The sequence below is a fragment of the Protopterus annectens genome, chromosome 3.part1 (genome assembly GCF_019279795.1).
Source record: "Protopterus annectens isolate FY-2018-M chromosome 3.part1, PAN1.0, whole genome shotgun sequence".
NCBI lineage: Eukaryota > Metazoa > Chordata > Ceratodontiformes > Protopteridae > Protopterus > Protopterus annectens.
This window is the reverse complement of record NC_056732.1, coordinates 987442756-987464461: the sequence shown is the minus strand read 5'-3', so window position 1 is coordinate 987464461 and position 21706 is coordinate 987442756. Positions and strand designations below refer to the sequence as shown.

At 39.2% G+C, this 21706-nt stretch overlaps 1 protein-coding gene across 1 annotated transcript in view; it reads left to right on the top strand.

Moving 5' to 3' along the window:
* Window positions 1-21196, top strand: part of LOC122797740 (solute carrier organic anion transporter family member 5A1-like) — a 192096-nt gene extending 170900 nt beyond the window's left edge. Inside the window, exons 3-4 of the mRNA XM_044066264.1 lie at window positions 4560-4624; window positions 20742-21196. Of these exons, the coding sequence (XP_043922199.1) occupies window positions 4560-4624; window positions 20742-21196 (520 nt within the window). The remainder of the gene's footprint in view (window positions 1-4559; window positions 4625-20741) is intronic.
* The last annotated feature ends 510 nt before the right edge of the window (window positions 21197-21706 follow it).

Here is a 21706-nt window from a genome sequence, read left to right as displayed (position 1 = left end):
TCAAATGTTGCTATCTGTGAACTGTTAAATTTTCAACCTGGTAAAAGTCCTGCCTAGTGTTTGTCAAAATTGCAAATATCTGCTGCACACATTCTCTTCCCTAATCTTGAAAAGTGCATGCCATTCTATCTGAACACATGCATGCCCAGAATTAAGCTCAGATGCTCTACACATTTCCATTTTTTAAAACTGGACATGTTTTTCATGTAGGTATTTACCCAAAAAATATTTTCATTCATGGTGACTTGACTCTCCTTTCTATATGTAATTTCTTAAAAAAACATCCTAACACCTGTACAATCTATGCTGTCTAATAGGGTGATAAGTTCCCTACTAACAGTCAGAAAGTCCTTGTGGAGGAAATCATTTGTACCAACACGAATAAAAACAGATTTGTGCTTCCTTATATTAAGACGTTTTAAGGCCTGCCTCACATCCTCTATTTTTGCTCCTGGCAAGCAAAATACTATTTGATGTTCATTATCATCTCTGCAGATGTAAGTCTGAGCTCCTCTAATAATTGAATCTCCAATTAGGAGAATATCTTTTGCGACCAGCTCTGAAGCATCTTGAACTTCTAATTCAGTAATATCCACTCCATTAATTGTTACAAAGGAAATATCTTCATCACCATTAGTCTTATTAATCCCACTGTTTTCTTTGCTTTATTTGCAGGCTTCCAATTCTCATCCATCTGGTTTTGTACATCCACAGCTTGAGCCATGTTGTCAATGTTTATCTTTCTCCTCCTTTTTTCTTACAGTAATGCTCTTCAATTCTTCCATGCTTCCATGTTCATTTTTGATTTTTTTCCTGTTCAACTGCCCCTTGAGTCTTTTTTCTACCTTCTCTCTTTTTTTTTAAAGTATGCCTTTTCTGTAGACTGAAGGTTTTCTGGTAGAAAAATGTTGTCATTCCCTGTAATCTGTGTGTTACATAACAAAGCAGTATACTTTTTAATATGTATTCTCTTTGCCTTACAGACATTTATCAGTTTTTTTTTCCTTATCATTTGTTGTGAATTTCTTTCTTTCTTTTTTAATTTTCTTCTATAAGCTCTGAATCCTCAAATTGCTGAATACATGTATCCAAAATTCTAAAGTTATCAGTGGTATTATATTATTCAACAGGGGGTGAGTGATCTTTACAGACGATAGACACTTCCTTTCCTAAATGTGTTCTATTTGCTCTTTGCCTAACAGTATTTATCACATCAGTCCAGTTATTAATATACATAACAACAGTTTCCAAGCTGTGCCAATTGCACAAGTGCAATCATCATCAGTAAGTTTAGATTTACTACTAATAATGGTAAGCAAATAATGCAACTTTTGACATGAGAAACACAGATCACTAGTGTTATCAGGGTTACATTTAAATATACCTAGCATTTAGTACACTGTACAAGATACTTGTGCATTTAGCAAATCACTGTCACACTACTTGAAAGTCCTGGAGAGGGCAATTGATAAACACATATGCAGATCAAAAACAAAAACAACACTGTATCCAAGGAAATAAACAAAATCCAACCAAAAGTGCTAATTTTAGTCCCTGTGGTGGTCTTTTATTTGGTTTGCGTTAGTTCCACTGGACTGTCTGAGCCATTTGCACCAAGATTTTGGTTGAATATGCAGAGCAGTAGAAAGTAAGCTGGGAGACAAGCAGTTCACAGTCAGATCAGATTGCAGCACAACTGACCCAATATTTGCAGCGAGGCAGATAGCTGAGAAGAATCTAGATTTGAGGAATGAATCTAACTGGGCATTCCCAGACTTGGAGAAAGTATATGACAATGTTCCAAGAAAGCTATTTGTTCTGTCCTGTGATGGTTCAAAGTCACAGAATCATTAGTAGAATTAGTGCAGATTGTATAGAAGGACCCAATTACACAAGTCTGATCAGTGTTTCAGTGTTTGGACTCACAGATGTGTTGCCAGTGGGACTGGGTGTGCATCTGGGTTCATCTCTGAGCCCACGGCTGCTTGTACTGATTATGGGCTACAGATCAGAGGGGACAGATCAACAAGGTTGCTGTATGCATATGATATGGCATTACTGGCAGACTTGAACAAGAACCTTAGCAAAGGATAGGGGAATGGAATGGAAAACTGAAGGTACGTCAGTTGAAAATAAATAAAGATAAGACAGTTGTAATGACTGTAAATGGAGGAAATCAGAAGAAGCTGAGAACTAAGACTGAAAGGAAAATAGAGGATCAAGTTAACAGCTTCATATACTTGTGAGGAGTATCCACAAAGCTGGAAACCAAGGTCAGAATCCACACAACAGTATTTATTGAGCGCTTTCATCTCTAGAATAGAAACGTCATCGGAATATTACTCTGATGAAGTTTCTATTCTAGAGACATAAGCACTGAATAAATACTGTTGTGTGGATTTTGACCTTGGTTTCCTGCTTTGTGGATATATTGGTTTGTGTGGTGAAGTTTTTTTACCGTATACTTGTGAGGGGTGGATGAAGGGAAGAAATGTCTGAATGAGGAGGTCAAAGATAGAATTAATGGGCTGCGGTCAACTGGCGCAGTGAGTCAGGGGTAGTGTTTGAAAAAGAATGTCAAAGAAGCTGAAAACTAAGGTGCACTACCAGGACTACTATATAGTACAGAAACTTAGGCAGTGATGTCAGAGCAGCTGAGGAAGCTAGAAATGATGGACTTGATGTGCCTGAGATGGGTGGCAGGATATATACTGCAGAAGAGATGGAGAAATGAGGACATAAGAGCAGAAGCCAAAGTAGCTCCAATTGCAGAGAAGGTCAAGGAAAACAGAAGACATTTGGTGAAGAAGATTTGGGGCAGACAGAAAGACAGCAAGAGGAAATGAGGTCATCTAGCAAAAAAAATGGATGGACTGTGTAAGAGTAAGTCATTGAACAGAGAGACATGGTCACAATTGATGTGACACCCTGACCCATGTAGAAAATGGGAAAAAAGGGGATTGATGATGATGATATATATATATATATATATATATATATATATATATATATATATATATATATGTGTGTGTGTGTGTGTGTGTGTGTGTGTGTGTGTGTGTGTGTGTGTGTGTGTGTAGACACATAGGTAGATATTTAGATTATATAGGTAGTTATGTCATAAGTGAGTTAGCAATGTTCTAAGTTATCCATAGGTGGCAAGTCTCATAAGAGCTAGATGTATTTGCATACATCCTATGATGGGCTGATGTCCCATTCAGGATGTGTCTATGATTTTCACCCACTGACTACCAGACTAGGTACCAGCTCCCTCATGGCTAAGCAGGTAATGAACTACAAGAAGTTTGTTATTTGTATTTTTATTGAAGAAACATTGCCATTTTGTACATTATATACACATATTATATATAATTTAGCATTCCATCATTATAGTAGTTGTAACTCTGAACTGAAACCTTATGCATAAAAGTTGACCAGTGATGTGGTGTAGAAGGACCAAGCCCTGAGAGATTGAGGCATCCCTGAGGACCTAGCGATGGGAGAATGAGCACCATCCTGCAATGGAGGGCATGTATTCGGGCCCACCTTGCTGTTGATCTCTGGTAGAGGCAGATGATGCGCAGGGGGTAATTATCCTTAGGCAGACAGAAGCAATGTCTGAGACACTGTGGAGGTAGGGCAGTACACCATTATACCACATTGCATGTCCATCCCTGAACATTATCTGTGCATGCAGAAGGGCAGGTAATTAGGAATATTAAAAAATTCCATCCTCATTAGCAGTACATTACTGCCTTGGAGTGACCCAATCTCCTCACTGTACCAAACAGGTTGGATAAAAAGTCCACAGGAGGCTTGCATGGTTTGGTAGACCTGGTGAGTAAGGAGAGGCTACTCAGAGCATCTGATGGTCAGATGTAAGGGGAAATATTAACAAAGTAAAGAAAAAATTATAACACACAACTTTCCTGTAAGAAAGTTGCATTAATCAGTATCACATTTGTGTCACTCATTCTTTTCATCTGCATTAAATACATATTTGATATAAACAAACTTCTGTATTACAGTGTATTTTTATTTAATACTTGCACAGATAACTACAAGAAAGTGGGATACAGAATCTGATTTGCCTAGACATAGTAAGGCCTTGTTAAGTTTAATTCTGATGGCTGCCAAAAAAGCAGTTACTAGAAAATCAAAATCAAAATCTAGACCAACTATACTTGAATTAGTGAATATTATCACAGAGATAAAAGAACAGGAGGTGGGATCTTTAGAAAAGGATGGGGACAAATTACACAGAAAAAAATGGAAGTTGTGGGAACAATACATGCAGAAAAATGCTTTGAAGGAGGAATGTGGTTTAAGGGAAGGTAGTATTTGAATAATTTATGTAAATGCTGCCTAGATTATAGGATATATAACAATGCATGTGATGTATAGTGTTTGTAGATGTGAATTAATATGGCTTTATTACTTTCATATAAGTGTAAGTTTCTCTATGTCAGAAGTGATAATTCAATAAAGGTGTTTAAAAAAACATATTTGATATAACCAATGTCTGTATTACAATGTATCTTTATTTAATGCTTTAATAGATCAGTACAAGAACAAGAAAGACCTTTTGCACTGGGAATGCAGTTTGTTCTGTTAAGAACACTTGGTAAGTGACATTCTCATTTTATTTATTGCTTTATTAAAATGTCACCCACAATTCAATGATATGTGTTCTGTTTTGCAGATTCATAATATGTTCATTTCAAAACTTTATGAGCAGAGATATCTGAAGAACACTTCAGTTTTAATATAGTTCTGATTTGTGATAGGAGGTCTATCCTAAGTCAGTTCTCAAATAATCGTCATAAAAGTATTTTGTGGGAAAAGGCACCAAACATAGAAACTGACTTTGTGGATAAGGTGGTGGCATGCTGAAGCAGCACATAGTGTGCCAGTGGCATCTGGCAATGGGATCACATGGCAGGCCCTTTCGATGACAACCAAGAGGATGCCCCAAATGGCAATTAGCCATACACGGGACCAGAATACATGTAGAACATGGGTTGCAGCACTTTATGTACAAACAGTATAGGTGCATCCAGTGAGAGGGCTGATAGAGTGCTTTGTATGACACATTGAGGATGCTCACAACTAGCACTAGGGTGCTACAGCATGCAGGAAGATGGGTCACTGCAGTGCATACCCATGTGAACCAGGACACATACTAGGCAATGCTCCTTAAACATTGCTGCTTTTCCATGCAGAGTCCTCATACAATCAGCAGTGCATCCAGTGGAGTACCTGTGTGTTGCAGGAATTACAAAGTGTTTTAGTTCACTGCAGACCTCATTCCTTGTGGCTGCTTCTACTGTCAGCATATTTTCTCACTGAGATACAGTTCCTGACTGCACATACTTCCAAGTCTGTGTCCCAAGACCTCTTAGCCTGAATCCAGTGTTATTATTGTCTGATATGAGGCATGTAGTTATAAAAGTTAAGGGCTCTATCAAGCAAAATCTACTTGATAGTTATTTTAGTATGTCATAATTTGGCCAATCTGGCTTGTGAATGTTAACCCTACATTTTGTACATTACAAACATGGATGAAACTTGTCAAAAAAAGGGAACATTTGAAATGCACAGGTCAGGATCTGTTGCATTTTGAAAAGACTGTATCCTTTTTCTTTTACTGTTAAGGTCTCGTCCCTCAAAGTGTATCATGCACTGTTAAGTGAATATCTTTTATCTAAGACACAATACATAAGCATGAAAGTTATTGCGTACACTGTATGTATTACACAATTCCTTACCCATGTATACCTACTATAACAGTGGTGTGTAGTACAGTATTGCTTTGCCTCAGGTATTATAAACGCATGCACGCACATGCACACATACACACACACATACACACACACACACACATACACACACACACACACACACACACACACACTGTACCCAACATTTGGTGGGCATTGCCCTCACACCTCTTTACTTAAATACACTAATTATACATTAGCAGTTATGGAGAAAAGAGAAAGCTCCTCACGCACTGAATCACTGCTGGTGCACAAACAGAAGTTTCTAGAGTTAGAGGTACAACATAGTAAAGTTAGAAAAGCAAAAATACTGATCAACATTAGTTTGCATTGTCATTTCTATGATTCATACCGCTGCATCAGTAATTTTCGATAGCCTTACACATCATTCAGTTGTGTCAGTGTTTTTCTTTTTGATGAAATGTGATTAGATCAGAAGACACATGCCGAAGCACACACATACACACACTTACAGATATGTACAGTATATGTTCAACATATGTTGAACATAAGCCAGAACCTGTTGTAGTTCTCCAGTCTCACGTCTGTAATCTGCCAGAACAACAGTTACAAGCATACACTGTCATAACCATCTTTTAGAAAGCCATACTCCCCCTCTTAGATTTTCATGGAAAAACATAAATAAAGGATTACCATCATGAGAAAAGAAGTAGGCGTGCCTCACCCCATTTATACTTGTCATAGAGGCTGTCACTGTATCTTGCTGCTCCTGTCTTCTCTGTTTTTCACATCAAACTGTCTTACATCCATATGTTGACGTACTCCAACACTTTGTCTGGCTTTTGTTTCCAGAACCCTACTACCTTCTCAGTAAAACAACTTCTTAAGTCAGGTTTGAATCTTATACCATTTATCAGTGACTTATATTTTTTCTTCAGTGCCCTACTCTTTCTTTGTAAGTCTTTGTCTCACACTAGTTTGATCCAAGATGATACTATGAATATATATTAGGTTTCCATTCTTCCTATTTCATCCTAAATGTGCTTGCCATCTGCCTTCAGCCTTTTGTAGTATTTTATTTCTTTTAATTTCCCCTAATCATCTATGTCACCCACTTATTCACATATTTTATGAGGTTCATAGGTTCATAGGTTCATACTAGGCTATCTGCCCTAGGGCATTTATAAGCCTAGCCAGAATGTGTTTGGCTTTCGCCACCCATTTTAAATTAATTTTGCTATGCCCTTTTGTGAGGTTAGTATACTGTGCCTCTGTCTAACAGTGACACAGAAGTGATACCCGGGGTAAACCTACGATCTCCCATCCACTCATCAAGATTCCTCTTGAAGAGAGTCAATGAGGGACTCTGCCTAACCTGGACTTGGATTTTATTCCAGAGTGAAGGGAGCCTCTGGGTTATGTATCTGTCCCTCCAGCATGTCCTATTTATTTTGGTGCTGAGGTTCAAGTCTGTCGAGCGTGTAGCTCGATGGGATTTGGATTTTCTGAGGTGCAGCATGTCCATTAATTCCAGGTTGGACATGGCTTTATACGTCAGGCAAAGATCGCCTCTGAACAGGCGGTATGCCACTGAGTAGAGCTGGAGTTTCTTTAACCAGGCAGCATATGGCATCTGTTTGAGCCCTTTGATCCTCTTGGTGAGGTACTTTTGGGGTCTTTCCAGTTGCTGCAGGTGTGTGGTAAGGTACATCCCAAAAGGGGCATTGTACTCAATTATGGGCCTGATGAGGGATGAGTAAAGAGGCACGATGACCTCCCCTGATCTAGATGTGAATCCCTTCATGATTAGGTGGGCTATATAAAATGTTTTTCTAACCACTTTGGCCATGTGGTTGTCAAATGAGAGATTGCTATCAACTTGGGTCCCCAGGTCCCTAATTACTTCTTCTGTACTTAATGGATTACCACCTATGTGGTAATTTGTGGGCACTTTGTTTTTGCCAAAGGGGATGACTATACACTTTTGGCGTTTAGCTTGAGGCCATGGCTCTGGCACCAGTTGTCTGTTTCTATGAGGCCCTTTTGGAGGATGCTTGTGTCGGCTGGAGAGTCGATTATGGCGCCCAGTTTGCAGTCATCTGTGAACTTGGTCAACCACAGTCCTTCCGTGTTGGCCTGTACCTCCGAGAAATATATACCGAACAAGAGAGGTCCCAGGACTGAGCCTTGTGGGGTGCCACTTGTAACTGGTTTGGAGTCTGACATGGCTCCAGCAATTCTAACCATGTGGGTTCTGTCCTTGAGCCAGTTTGCAACCCATCTAGTGACATAGGGGTTTATATTTAAGCTGGTGAGCTTATCTATAATGCCCGAGTGGGGTATTGTACCGAAGGCTTTTGCAAGGTCCAGGTAGGCTGTGTGGACCACCTTCTCCTCGTCAATGGCCTTGGTGACTGTTTCAAAGAAATCAACCAGGTTTAAGAGGCAGGATCTGCCCTTAACAAAGCCGGACTGGGTAGGATCCAGTGTCTGTAGGTCCCCAATATCTTTATTTATGAGGTCCATGATGATCCTTTCCATAGCTTTGCAGACCCCGCTAGTCAGGCTTATGGGGCGATAGTTTCCAGGATCCATTGAGGCACCACCTTTGTGGAGAGGGACCACAGTTGCTGTACGCCACTCTTTGGGTACATATCCTGTAGTAAGGCTGAGATTAAACAGTAGTTTTATGTTTGGGTTTAGCTCTTCTTGGAGTTCATGTAGGATGCAGCCCGGGACACCGTCTGGTCCCACTGATGCTGTGTTTTTTGCTTTGGAGAGGGCAGCACTTACCTGAGCATCTGAGATGTCAGGGGGGCAGCACTCTGCTGGGATAGATATTTGCCCTTTTGGTGGGGAGGGGGGGAGAAGTTTGCGCTGAACCTGTCAGCTAGGATGTTGGCAATGTCTGTGGGTCCAGTGTATTTTTTGTCATTTTGGACTAATTCTGAGCATATCTGGGAATTACCACCCAGGTTCCTAACATAATTAAAGAAAGCCTTGTGATTATCCTTAGTGTCCTGTGCAATTTGTCTCTCGAAGCTGGCCTTAGACGATTTTATGAGTGCCAGTAGTTTTTTGCTAATACTGATCAGAGATGCCTTCCCTTTTTGGAATTTTGCTCTATCATTTAGTAGCTTCCTCCTTCTATTGTATAGTTTGTTTATGGCTGGGGTCCACCAGACAGGACGTCTGCCTTTGGAGGATTGGGTCTTGGTTTTATTTGGGATCGCATGATCCATGCATTCCTGAAGGTGTTCATAGAATGCGTTTATAAAGGATTCTGTGGTCTGGGCCATATTTTCCACAGGCCCGGGGGCTTTGAAGGATTCCACCTCGGTTTTGAGGAGTGTGAAATTTGCTTTAGAGAAGTTTTTCACTGTGGTTTTCTGGGCAGGGGGTGGTGTCAGGATGTGAATATCCCGTGAGATTAGTTTATGGTCTGATCTTACCAGTGAGGGATACACTTCTGGTCTGGAGCATAGAGTCCCCATGTTGGTGATGATCAGGTCCAGTATGTTTTCCCCTCTTGTGGGAGTGGTAACAAGTTGTTCCATAGCATTTGAGTTTATAAATTCTAGGAACCTTTGGGCTAGGGTGTTGGAGCTAGAGTAATGCTCCCAGTCTATGTTTGGGTAGTTGAAGTCGCCCAATATAATGGTGTTTGGAGAGACCTTCATATTTTCCAGTGTTCTCAGGAAGGCCAAGTGGGGTTCCTGGGTAGGGAGGGTGGTCTGTAGCAGGCTATAAACTGGAAGGCAGTTTTACCCACTGTTAGTTGCACATGGATAGTGTCTGATGCTTCGTGCTGTGCCACCAACCTGGAGGTGTGGGTATCTTTGATGAATATTGATACTCCCCCTCCTTTTGTGGGTCGGTCCAAGTTTTGGGGCCGAAAAGCATGGTATGAGGTATAACCTGGTAGTGCTGGGGTGCTCTTGGGAGCCTTGAACCAGGTTTCTGTTACTGCACAGATATCGATGTTCTCCATGCTAAGGAGAGTTTTGAGTGCATGCATCTTGAGGTTTAGACTTCTGGCATTGAGTAGCATTACTCTTAGTTTCTTATCCCTTGTGATACCTATGGAGGTGGGTTTGTCTTTTGAGCCTTGCCTAAAAAAGGCACTATGGGGGTAGCAAGAGCCTTTGCCAATATCCGAAAGCCCAGGGGTGACAGGTGCAAGCCGTCCCTAGCGAAGCATCGTGGCTTGTCGAACATGTCATCCCAGGTTGCCTTTGAATCTTTGAGGCCAGTTAAACTGCACAAAAGTGTGGTTTTATTAGTGCCTGAAGCAGTGGGAAAATATCCGCTTCTCTTGAATCCAGCCCATCAACTTCATTTGAATCCAGCCCATCAGCTTCTCTTGAATCCTGCCCACCATCTTCCCTTAAATCTTGCCCACCAGCTTCCCTTGAACCCTGCCCATCAGCTTCCCTTGAATCCAGCCCATCAGCTTCCTTTCAATCCTGCCCACAATCTTCCCTTGAATCATACCCACCGGCTTCCCTTGAATTCTGCCCACAATCTTCCCTTGAATCATGCCCACCAGCTTCCCTTGAATCTTGCCCACCAGCTTCCTTTGAATCCTGCCCATCAGCTTCCCCTTGAATCCAGCCCATCAGCTTCCTTTGAATCCTGCCCTTACACCATACAGTAAGTCTTCTGCTTGAACTTCATATGAGTTTGTTCACATTCTGAGACATGTTAAGATGCCCCAAATCTTTCCTTCTGTGCCTTCTCTAGCTCCACACCCAGAGTGTATATGTTCTTTGTTGACTCTACCACCATCAAAGTTTATAACTTTATACTATTACATTACATCTTAGCTTTCAATTATTTGTCTCTTGCGCTGGCTTTTCTGTCTGACTGAAGTTGGGCTGTTTGATCCTTAACAACCACATCATGTTTGGGGGTGTCAGCAATGCATTAACCATGACCACCACTCCCCTTTATATACTGAATACAGATGTACCATCTAGGCATAGCTACTGATCCCTGTTTCTTCCTAGAAAATGTACCCTTAATTAATGTCTCTTGTTTTCTGTCAACCACTTAACTGTTTATCATATAATTTTGAGCACATCTCTAATCAATCATCCACAGTCCTTCTGTATAACTTAGACCCATCCCATGTCAAACATTCTTTCCACAAGCCTTCTCTGTAACATGTCAAAGGCCTTTAAGTAGGGATGTACCACATACACTGAGTTCCTTATTGTCCACTTCATCTGTAACTGAAGCACAGACCTGTATAAAACCAGAATGATAAGATGTTTATTGTATAAAACTATTATGCCCTCTCTTTACTTAGGACCTTAGCTTTCAGTAAGTACTGCCATTGGAAACAATGAACTGAACTGGAATCTTGCTGTAAACACAACATAGTCCTCAGTCAGCCCCAGGAGAGAGAGAGAAAAATAAAACTGTAACTATGACCAAGACAACATGAGGTCAGCTATCAACTTGTATCAGCTAACAAGTTGCATATCTAGGGGGTGACCAATATTTTAGACTATAATTCTTTGTCTGTTTGAAGATTTAATTCCCTCTCCCACATATATCTGCACTTGTCCACTGTTCTGCCCTGTGAGGAAACCAGTTTTTTGCATAAGGTACTTATTTCATCTTTTAGCCTAGCACCAGTGTTTCCAGACTCTACAACCCAAGTGACCTAGTGTAGTTAATCTACTTTTTTAACTTTGCTTGAGTTAGTACTATTGAACTTAGCCATAAATTTAGTGTATACGGTCATCATCCATGAAGGTATATTATAGAAACTGCCAGAGTCCTCATAGGATACTTCTGAACCCTCCTTACAAAGATGTTCCCAGTAGCACAAAGTTTAGCAATCTTTTAAATTCTGACTATTTATCTGTTGTAACATATGGCTTTCTCAAATTAATTACCTTAGCATTTAAATCTTACCCCTATGCAAGTAGTCATATACTGTAAGCAGATCTTCCCCCCTAAGGAAAAAAATAAACAAAGAAAAGAAAAAAACACACAGAATAAAGAAAGATTTTAGGCTCATGTGTCAGAAAAACAAACAAAAAGCACTCTTCCGCTCGGTGACCTCAAACCTGAGAGGGATCAGCCAGTGACAACTGATGTTGGTTTATTCCCTCAAGGGTGAGCACTGGGAGGTGAATACCCAAAGGCAGCCACAGTGGCAGGGATGCTTTTTTCACTTGGCATTTGTTTTGTCCCATCACCTCAGGACATGCAACCATGTCAACATGACCCTGCTTTAAGCATTTGTCTAAAACATCCAGCTAAGAAACAATGGTAGAGGTTACATTAAATCCATAGATGCTCATCAGTTTAGCTTTGTAAAAGGCAGATTATGCCTTTTCAACCTTATTGAGCTCTTTGAAAGGGTTACTGAGACCATAATGAGGAGCATACAGTCAACACTTCCTATCCAGACCTTGCAAAACCTTTGATCCTATCCCCCATGTTGGGATTGTTGATAAAGTCTCAGACTTGAACATTAACCCTGACATAGTTTGCTGAATAGGTACTTGGCTGTCTAATAGAACCCATACCATTAAGGCTGGGGGTGTTTGCACTAGACATAAAAATGTCACAGATATCCCACAGGGCTCTGTCCTCTTTGTTTTACATTTTCCTAACTTGAAGACTGATATCAAAAGAGTATGGCTATCTACATTTGCTGATGATTGTAAGCCTGAGACAGGTATCAGATCCCATTCTAATAGTCAAATTCTCCAAGAAGGGCTGGACCAAGCAAATGCTTTGTGCATTAATAAAACCCTTTCTCTCACTGCCATGAAATAAAGCGGGGTCTCATTTGGTAAATCTAACATAACTGTTACATATCATGTAGATAACATTCCACATAAATCTGACACAGTTATCAGGAACTTTGGTTACAAAATCCTTCCGTACATAACTTCTCCTTTGTGGTATCTCCTCACACTGTGTCTCCCTACCCAGTGCTGTACAGGCTTCTGCTATGAACAAACTGTCACTTTTGAACTCCTTGACTAGAGCCAGTGGTAAAGCAAACACATCTCTGCAGAACTCAGCCTATCCTGTTCTGTCAGCTCTCCGGTGAGATGGCACAAGTGGTACCTAACTCAGCATTTTCTCTATTTCTAGGATAGGTTCTCCTTACATATCAAGCAGAGTACTTCCCAGGCAACATTTAAACCAGTCTGGATGGCTGAATGGGTGATTGAGTGATCACATATTTTCACCTAGAATATGTAGTGAGAACCTACTGATTAATGGAGACTGTTGGTCTATCACTGGACTCAGTGATATTCTGAGCTTGATGGTCTTCTTTGCCGTAAGCTTTAGTATGAACCTATGAACATCTGAAAAAGCACTTCAGCTGCCAAGCAGCATTGGATTCCATGGTTATGCCTCCTGCTCTACAACAGAGACAAACTGACCATGAACCATTCAGTTTCCTTGAGATTAGCTAATCAGTTCCCTGTCACTAGTTTGACCTTGATATGCCTTTCCACTGTGCAGACTCTGTGGCATCAGAGCTATTAAATAGTATATTTTCAAACAAAGCAAGTTAGCACATATGTCTTATAGAAGATACATTCAAATAATAATGCAGTTGATGATGTGTTGATGGTTCATTCAGAAATTTGACACTTATAAGGCTTTCCTTCCAAATGAGGCAGGAAAGGATTTGTGATCACTGAACAATATTCAGTCTATGTTGTAGCCTGATTATGAGTTTAGTTATTGTTTTATATATATATATATATATGTATATATATATATATATATATATATATATATATATATATATATATATATAGCTTATCCATGTCTGCTTCAGGTTTCTTTGGGTACTCTGGTTTCCTCCTACATAACCAAGAAACAAAATGGTTCACAGGTTATCCTAAATTGTCCATATGTGCATTTAGCCATGTTCTAGTAGTCTTGGTCATGACTGAAAAGAATGCCTGAAAGATGAGTTCACATACCTGACAGTGAAGCAAGGAATGAAGATAAAGGAGAAGAACAAAGCTGGTCTCTGGCATTACCCCAGTTGTGCCAAATGTCCCTGCATCTGTCAGTTGCTGTGAAATATCAAATGAGAAGGACAGCTTGATAGTGAAAGACTGGACAGATATGTGCATTAATATCTCATTGACAAGGGAGTAGCTGGTCAGGTAACAGGAATACAGTTTTATACCGGGGATGCTCAGAAGAACCTTGGGTATGTATGGACAAGCAAGGCAGAAAAATATACAGAGACATGGTAAGATGTTCACAAGATGAAGACACCCATGAAAGAGAAGTGATGAAATTATGATTAGGAGATGGATGAGTGAAAAAACAAGGAGTTTCTGACAGATGGGTATGGTGTTTGTTAGTGGAAACAATGGGTAGGAAGCACACATTTACTGGCCTCTTACAGGGGGTTCTGATGATTCAGATCATGCTGGAATAACACTGCAAAGCTGCCACTGAGAGAAGCAAGACAGAGAGAAAAGGTGATCAGTGTAAAATGTGTGAAGGATCTTTTAGAAAAATACTCTCCAGTCCAAATCTAGTATAGTCTTTTGCTAAACTGCATGAAAAATAAATGTTGGATGACTAATCACAGAGAAGGACACAGGATTAGCCTAGGGAATGGTAGCAATTTCTGCACAGGCCACTGGTCACTGTAGCCATGCAGAAGGAAACAAACTCAGAATGAAATTTAAAAGAAGGCAATAAAGCATTGGAGGCAAAAACAAGTAGAAGTTAGGCTAAATTAAATTAGCTCGACTGTAGCTGTGTATAAGCATAGTTTTCTAGGGCACAGTGCTGTTGGGGACACATTTTCTTCTTTCTTTCTTTTTTAGGGATTGGTATAGGCAGGGCAATCCTCGAGTAGTAGTCTTTTAATGACAAAGTTCCTCACCATTGTGTTTTTTTTTTTTCAGTTGTTATAGAAGGCAACAATCCCACACTCTAGCAACAAATGGCAGCAGGAGATAGTGTAACAAAATTTATCTGCTAGTGTCTGCATGCACCACCCCCCCCTCAACAAAATTACTGTATACTGGCCCATGTCTTTAAATAGGTATGATCTTCAGAGCAGTATGACTGCGTTATGTGGAACTAGATCAGCATAAGAGGCATTGTCTGTTTTTTCCTCACTTCCACTAATTTAACAAAAGGCTGAACAGAGACAAACACAGAAATTTAGGAAGTAAAGAGCAAGCAGAAAACTGAAATGCTTTGGATGACAAGAGGTGAACCTGTTACTCTGGACTTATTCTCAAGACATAAATGATTGGCAGGCATGCACAAAACATTTATAACCTCTTCTAGTTTTACTAACATAGGGTTCATTCATGTTTCATCATTTTCAGTCCACTGATAAAAAGCTACATAAAAATATTAAAAACATATTAATCCTTCATATAAATGTCTTGTAGAGTACTCATATGCTTTCATCAGACTGGTATTAGTAAACTAAGTGATTTAAGAGAATGTTGGGGTTTCAGATAGTACAAGTTTGAATTTGTTAACTGTGTTGCTGAATTGGAGAGAGCATGCCTGTTGGTGTAATTGTTATACAGTTCACTTCTTTAACATTTTAATTAAGAGAATTTTCCTCTTTTAGTGGGGTTGCTAACTTGCTGTTGAGTATACATACATCACAAAGTGTACTAATATAGAGTTCAGCTGGAAAAAGTCTTACAGTACTACCAGTCACAAGTGCTCTGAAGTGTCCCAATTTTTTCAGACATCCCATTTTAAAACTGAGAATACCCATCCTTTGATCCTACTTTCTTCTGAATGATTTCTGGGGTGCATGTACAGTAAAACAGGTTACTTGTGTGGTGTTATGTTTGTCATCAGCTGTCCCTTTCCTCCATCATCAGAGCTAGATACTCATTTCCTTGATATGGTGCATGTCATGTAGTCATTGAGCATACGAGTAGTACACTTTGACTTAGACTGCAGTGTGTGTGCGCGTGTGTGTGTGTGTGTGTGTGTGTGTGTGTGTGTGTGTGTGCGCGTGCATGCGTGTGTGTGTGTGTGTGTGTGTGTGTGTGTGTGTGTGTGTGTGTGTGTGTGTGTGTGCACGTGCATGTGCGCGTATGTGTGTGTTTGTGTGTGTGTGCTACAAGCCCCCACCACCAAGACTCCATTGCCCCACTGTTTTAATAAACTCCAAAGCATTCTTTGAAATGTGTTACTCTATGAATCTTCTTGTTTCTCAGTAACGGGAGCTCAACATTACTGTGAACTGCAGAGGTTTTATTTAAAAATAGGTTTATTGTTCAAATGAGATGTTTGGACTTACAGATGTTTTCTGAAATTGAGTTCAGGGTTGCTTTTGGAAGTAGCACAGAAGTGTTACATTAGAAGGAGTCTGAGTCAGATTGCCACAGGTTCTGCAGTCCTTCTGTTTTAATAACATAACTGTCTCTGTTAATGTGTCATTTGACCCTGATGTCGGCATGTCATCTAGTTGAGCAGTAACATTTAAATAAGGTAGCTGGTTTAAGTTTGTTTCTTAATACTGTGGAAACTTTCACTAATCAAAATTGTTATTTTAACTACATAAGCTTCAACAAATTTCCCCCTTAACCCTCTGAGAACATAGTGTACCACTTAAAGATAATTTGGAATCAAAAGTCAAAGCTTGGCAAAGTGTTCCTGTAGTTCTGGCCTTGTAAGACTGCAGATCCCAGGTGAAACTGCAAGAAGCTGCCAGAAAAGCACGGGGTTTAGTTATTTTCTTCATAAAATTCCCCTATTTTCCTACATTGCTCACATGCCTGCTTTGACCTATATTTATTTATTAATTGACATTTATTTACCAGGAAAGTATGACTGGGCACAGGTGCCCTTTTTCAGTGGAGGCTGGGGGAGCAAAGCACTAAGGTAGCAATGTAAAGCAATCAGTATTTACAATAATATATTTTATAATATTATAATAGCATAATACTTGCTATAAAATTTTTTTATTGATGTTCACAAACATTAATATACGAGCATTGTATTGAAAATTTACAGACAGACGACTGTTGTATCAGATAGGTAGGAATAATTTAAGAAATAGAATGAGGTATTAGAGGGTATAAGCAAGTTTAAGTATTAATAGAGAGGTAGTGATGGAATAGTAATTTGATTGTGTTAATTAGAAGTAGGTATATTAGTTTAAGTACTACAATAAAATGAAGTATTACATGGGCATAAACAGGTTAAGTGATTTAGTGCTTTAAAGGGAGGTATAAAAAGGTGAATGAAGGATGTTAAGAGAAGCCCAGATAAGGAGCAGGGACAAAACCAGGAGGCAGAGAGCATGTTTTTTTAGTAATTGTTTGATAAGATGAAGGTGTAAGATAGATCTGATTGATACAAGAATTTTATTCCAAGTTGTAGCTACCATTTTGGAATAGGGACTGACCCCAGCCACCCTTTGTGGTTTTGTAGATGGTAAGCAGTTGTTTATCATTTTAACCAAAGGTTAAAATATGAGGCTAATTGCTGGGCAGGCAGATGGGGTATAGATGATTCTGTGGGTTAAGATGAGCTTAAGAAAGTTAGTGAGAAAGTTCAAGTCAGTTAAATGGTTTTAGTGCTGTGTGGTGGATCTGGTAAGGTTTTTGCAAACAAATCTGGCAAGTTTGTTGTAGCATTGTTCAAGCTTAAAACTAATTGAGGCTTGTAGGTTGTTTGTGATAGGGGCACCATATAGGAGAGAGGGTAAAAGTTAAATGGTAGCTAGAGTTACCTTGGCAGACTTTATAAAGAATTTCTTTACTCTGTGAAGGGTACCTATTTTTTGATGGGCTTTCTCGATGCTGCTGTGGATAAACCCATTTCTCCTTTTAACAGTGGATGTTTTTGTTATGAGGAAATGGGTATATTTGCATCATTTATATTTATTTGTGAGTGTATTAAAGTGCAGCTGCAATATGCAAAAGCTAAGAGAGGAAAGCTTCCACCTCAAGTGGACATCACTAAGTTATGCCAGTCACTTCCACACACCAGGAAGGGTAACATTGACTATGACACTGTATTTGTTACAATCTTGTCTTAAACATAAAATCATTATTTTATGTGAAAAGTAGGAGCAGAACAGGCACTAGCCACCAGTGAAGATCTCTACAGTGGTGGAACAGAATATTGATGTTGCATTTTGTTTAGCCAGCTTGCATCAGTGCAGGTCAGGACTGAGTGAACCTGCTGCTGAAGTGGTTAAGATAAACATTTACTAAAATTCCAGCACAGAATAACACAGCAGGGTAATGTATGGGCTACATCTCACTCACACACACACACACACACACACACACACACACACACACACACACACACACACACACACACACACACACACACACACACACACACACACACACACACTTCATAACTGTGCCATCTGCAGCTGATTCAGACTTTTAAGAGACCTTTATTTTGCCCTTATTACTCCATTTAATTTTTTTAATTTTGCGGGCTGCATGTTATGGAATTTCCAAAAGCAAAAAGGTGCATAATTTACATGGTCACTGAGATAATCCCTGTCATCATTATAGATATACTGAATGGGGCATTGGTTATTAAAATGTGTTTAAACTGCTTTAGAACATTAATAGAGCAAAATAAAAAAATACTTTCCCATTGGAATAATTATTTGGTAGAATAAAATGCTAAACAGAAACATGTACAAAAATATAAAACTGTTAAATTGGATAGTTTACATCCCAGGAAATTCTGAATTTCTGAGGCAGCAAATGATGTTTCTATCAATGTGAATGAGGTGGAGAATAGGAGTCATTTTTTAGAGTTTAATGTCCTTTGGGGTAGAGGTATGTTTCATGCAGGACAATAGGTTGTGTGTGTTGGGGCTAAATTATAGTTGCAGGAGAAAGAATCGAGGTAGTAAGCATGTGTTGAATGAAACTGGGTCCAGTATGATTGCATTGATATTTGCATTTTAACTACTGCATTACTTTATGATTTAATCACCATGTTTTATATTAATTGTGTGAATTATAATGTTACATTATGTAATAGAGTACAATTTGACGACTGCACTTTTATATTAAATGCATACACTGTAATGCTGCATTATGTAATATGGTGACTTCACGTTTTTATGAAGTAGAAAATTTGGAAATACAATTGTGAGCCTCTGTTTATAGCACTGAATGCAGTCTGCTTGAGAGCAAACAAGATAGAGAATGGGGCAGTGAGAAGGTAAACAACGTATAATGACAGTACCAGTAGTGCTATGCTATGGAATGCAAAACGGAGTGAGCACAGCTGTGCTCTTGACCTCTTGACCTAGGGCTCCTTTTCACCTAAGGTGAAACACTTAGGATGTGATTACTAAAGTGCTGCCATGAAACTCACATCCAGCACTTAACACACCACAACACATCAGGGCTTTTGAATAGAGTGGTAGAGTTCTTCTGCTTTGTGCTATTCACAAGGGAATGATGGAGGATTAAAGGGTAACAGGTATGTGAGGCAGTAATAGGCTTATGTGGTCGGGATCTGACTGTCTACAGCTTGAGAAAAATTTAAAAAACTTTAGACTAAACAGAAAAAAAAAGCTGAAAATAAAGAGGGGGCTCTGACCAGGCCCTTAAAGATTTAAAAATAGGTGGCATGATGAGTAATTGAGTTACCTGTGGGACCCGGCCATGGGTCTATTTCAGCTTATCGAAAGCTGATAACATCGAATGCTAGTTGATCGACCTATAAAGGTCAAACAACCAAAATAGCGAAGTCACGGAACAGCGATTTTTTTCCCAGGAAAAAAATTGCTGGGCCGTTGTTGGGAGTTTGACATTTCCTCCACTGTGGTGCAATCTCGAAGTTGGTATATTTAAGTATGGGGGGTGCGGAACAATGATTTTTTTTTTCCCTGGGAGAAAAATTGCTGTTCCGTGTCTTCGCTATTTTGGTTGTTCAACCTTTTGTGGTCGATCAATTAGCATTCAATGTTATCAGCTTTTGATAAGCTGATATAGACCCCTGGCCATCTATACTTAAAGTGCACTGAAGAGCATCTGTAACATAAAAATATTTGTTGCATATTTTTTATATCAACAAACACACTGTTGTGACTCAACTGTTCGATTGGCTATTTGAATTTTAAAGATTGTTTAGATTACTAAAAAATCATAGTCAGTCACAGTCATAGACAAATGTTTCCACATCAGAGTGCCAGAGTTGTATGTGTATGCTTGTACGCGCTGTGTTCTGTCACATGAAGCATCCTTTCAGTATATAACTTTGTGAGATGAAAAAGTGAAGTCAGGAGGTCAATAATGAGGGTAAAAGGACTGATGACTGAATGCATCCATTTTGTTTGCTGTAACATTTCCTACTCAATAGATCAGATCGTTAGTTTAACAGTAGATATAAGACGGCCTGAAATTTGTATCACAGATTTTTTAATGCACTTATATGGTTTCTGTTGTGATATTACTACACACTGCAGTATTATGTTTGCCTTTAGTTTAGATTCTGATTTCAGATTTGCCCAGGGCCTAACTTAGAAATGTTGAAGTAGAAAATCAAACAAGAACATCTTTTTAATAAGGCTATCCCTTTGTCAAAAATACTGAATATCTATTAACTTGTTTGTAAAATAATGCTTGTACCAATTGCATTACAACAGTGAGCCATGAACTTTAAATGTTATATTTTATGCATCTACATAAATTAGTAAACTCTGGCCTGGGTTAAGATGTACCTGTTAAGATTCAGTTCAACTTCTGAACATAGTGTCAGGATCATAAGTCACTGTAAAGCAGAAGTAGAAATTATGAAAGTACTAAAATGAAGGTAAGCTAAGAATTAACTCATACTTTGTGTCAAACAGAAATTTGTTTATTGATTGATGTTATGCTGTTTTGTACACATGATTGTTGCCCAACTTAATCTGAAAATGAACACTATTATACAGTAGCTCTGATAACCAATTATTATTTATGAAGTCTTGATGAGAAAAAAGCAAACTAAAAATGTTTTCTTTCTTTCTTATTACAGCTTACATTCCTACACCAATTTACTTTGGGGCTGTAATTGATACCACATGCATGCTCTGGCAGCAAGACTGTGGCGTCAATGGTTCCTGCTGGGAGTATGATGTCACATCATTTAGATTCGTCTACTTTGGATTAGCAGCTGGCCTTAAATTTGTTGGCTTCGTTTTCATCTTCTTGGCATGGTACTCCATAAAACATAAAGAGGACCAACTGGTGAGGTGGAGACAGAGGGCGTCACCACTAAGCACAGTAAGCGAGCCAATCAGCAATGCCGTGGCTCAACAGAACTATGCAAGAACTCGATCCTGCCCGGCCTTTAGCTCAAGGACAGAAAATTCAGAAGATGCACTGAATAGAGGCAACTCCTATGTAGCACATACATTCTCTAAGCCTTTTCCTGAAGCAATAAATTCCTCAACAGTAAATGCACTAGAAGACATCACTGCAGAGATCTAGAAGCTTGCCTAGAGCTTGCTTCTTAAAGAATTGTGTTTAGATGGTTGCTGTGTATATGGCACCTTTTACAAACCTGTGCCTTCCTTTTTATGGATTTAAATAATGCTTTGACCAACAATGTTTAACAGAAGCAGCCACAAATTAATGGGGGCTGGATACCTCTAACATCAATGGAAGGCATGTGCCTTTCCCAATTTTAGTCTAATAATTCAACATGATCATGCTTTGAGCAGATTTCAAACTAAGAAAGAAGAAACATTAAGAACACACCACCAGTTTAACAGGGAAATATTAGCTGCAGTACATAAAGTTTATGCCAAAACAATAAACATCCAAAGCACAACTTGGTTCTCAAACCAGTTGTTGAATGCATCTGTTTGATAGCTTCTTTTAAGCAGGTAGATTTTTGTAATTGTTTAAAAAGTGCATCAGTTTAATACATATAGCCTACATTCAGATGTGGAGTGGCGGAGATCCTAAACTTATATTGTGGCAGTTAAGCAGTGTTTT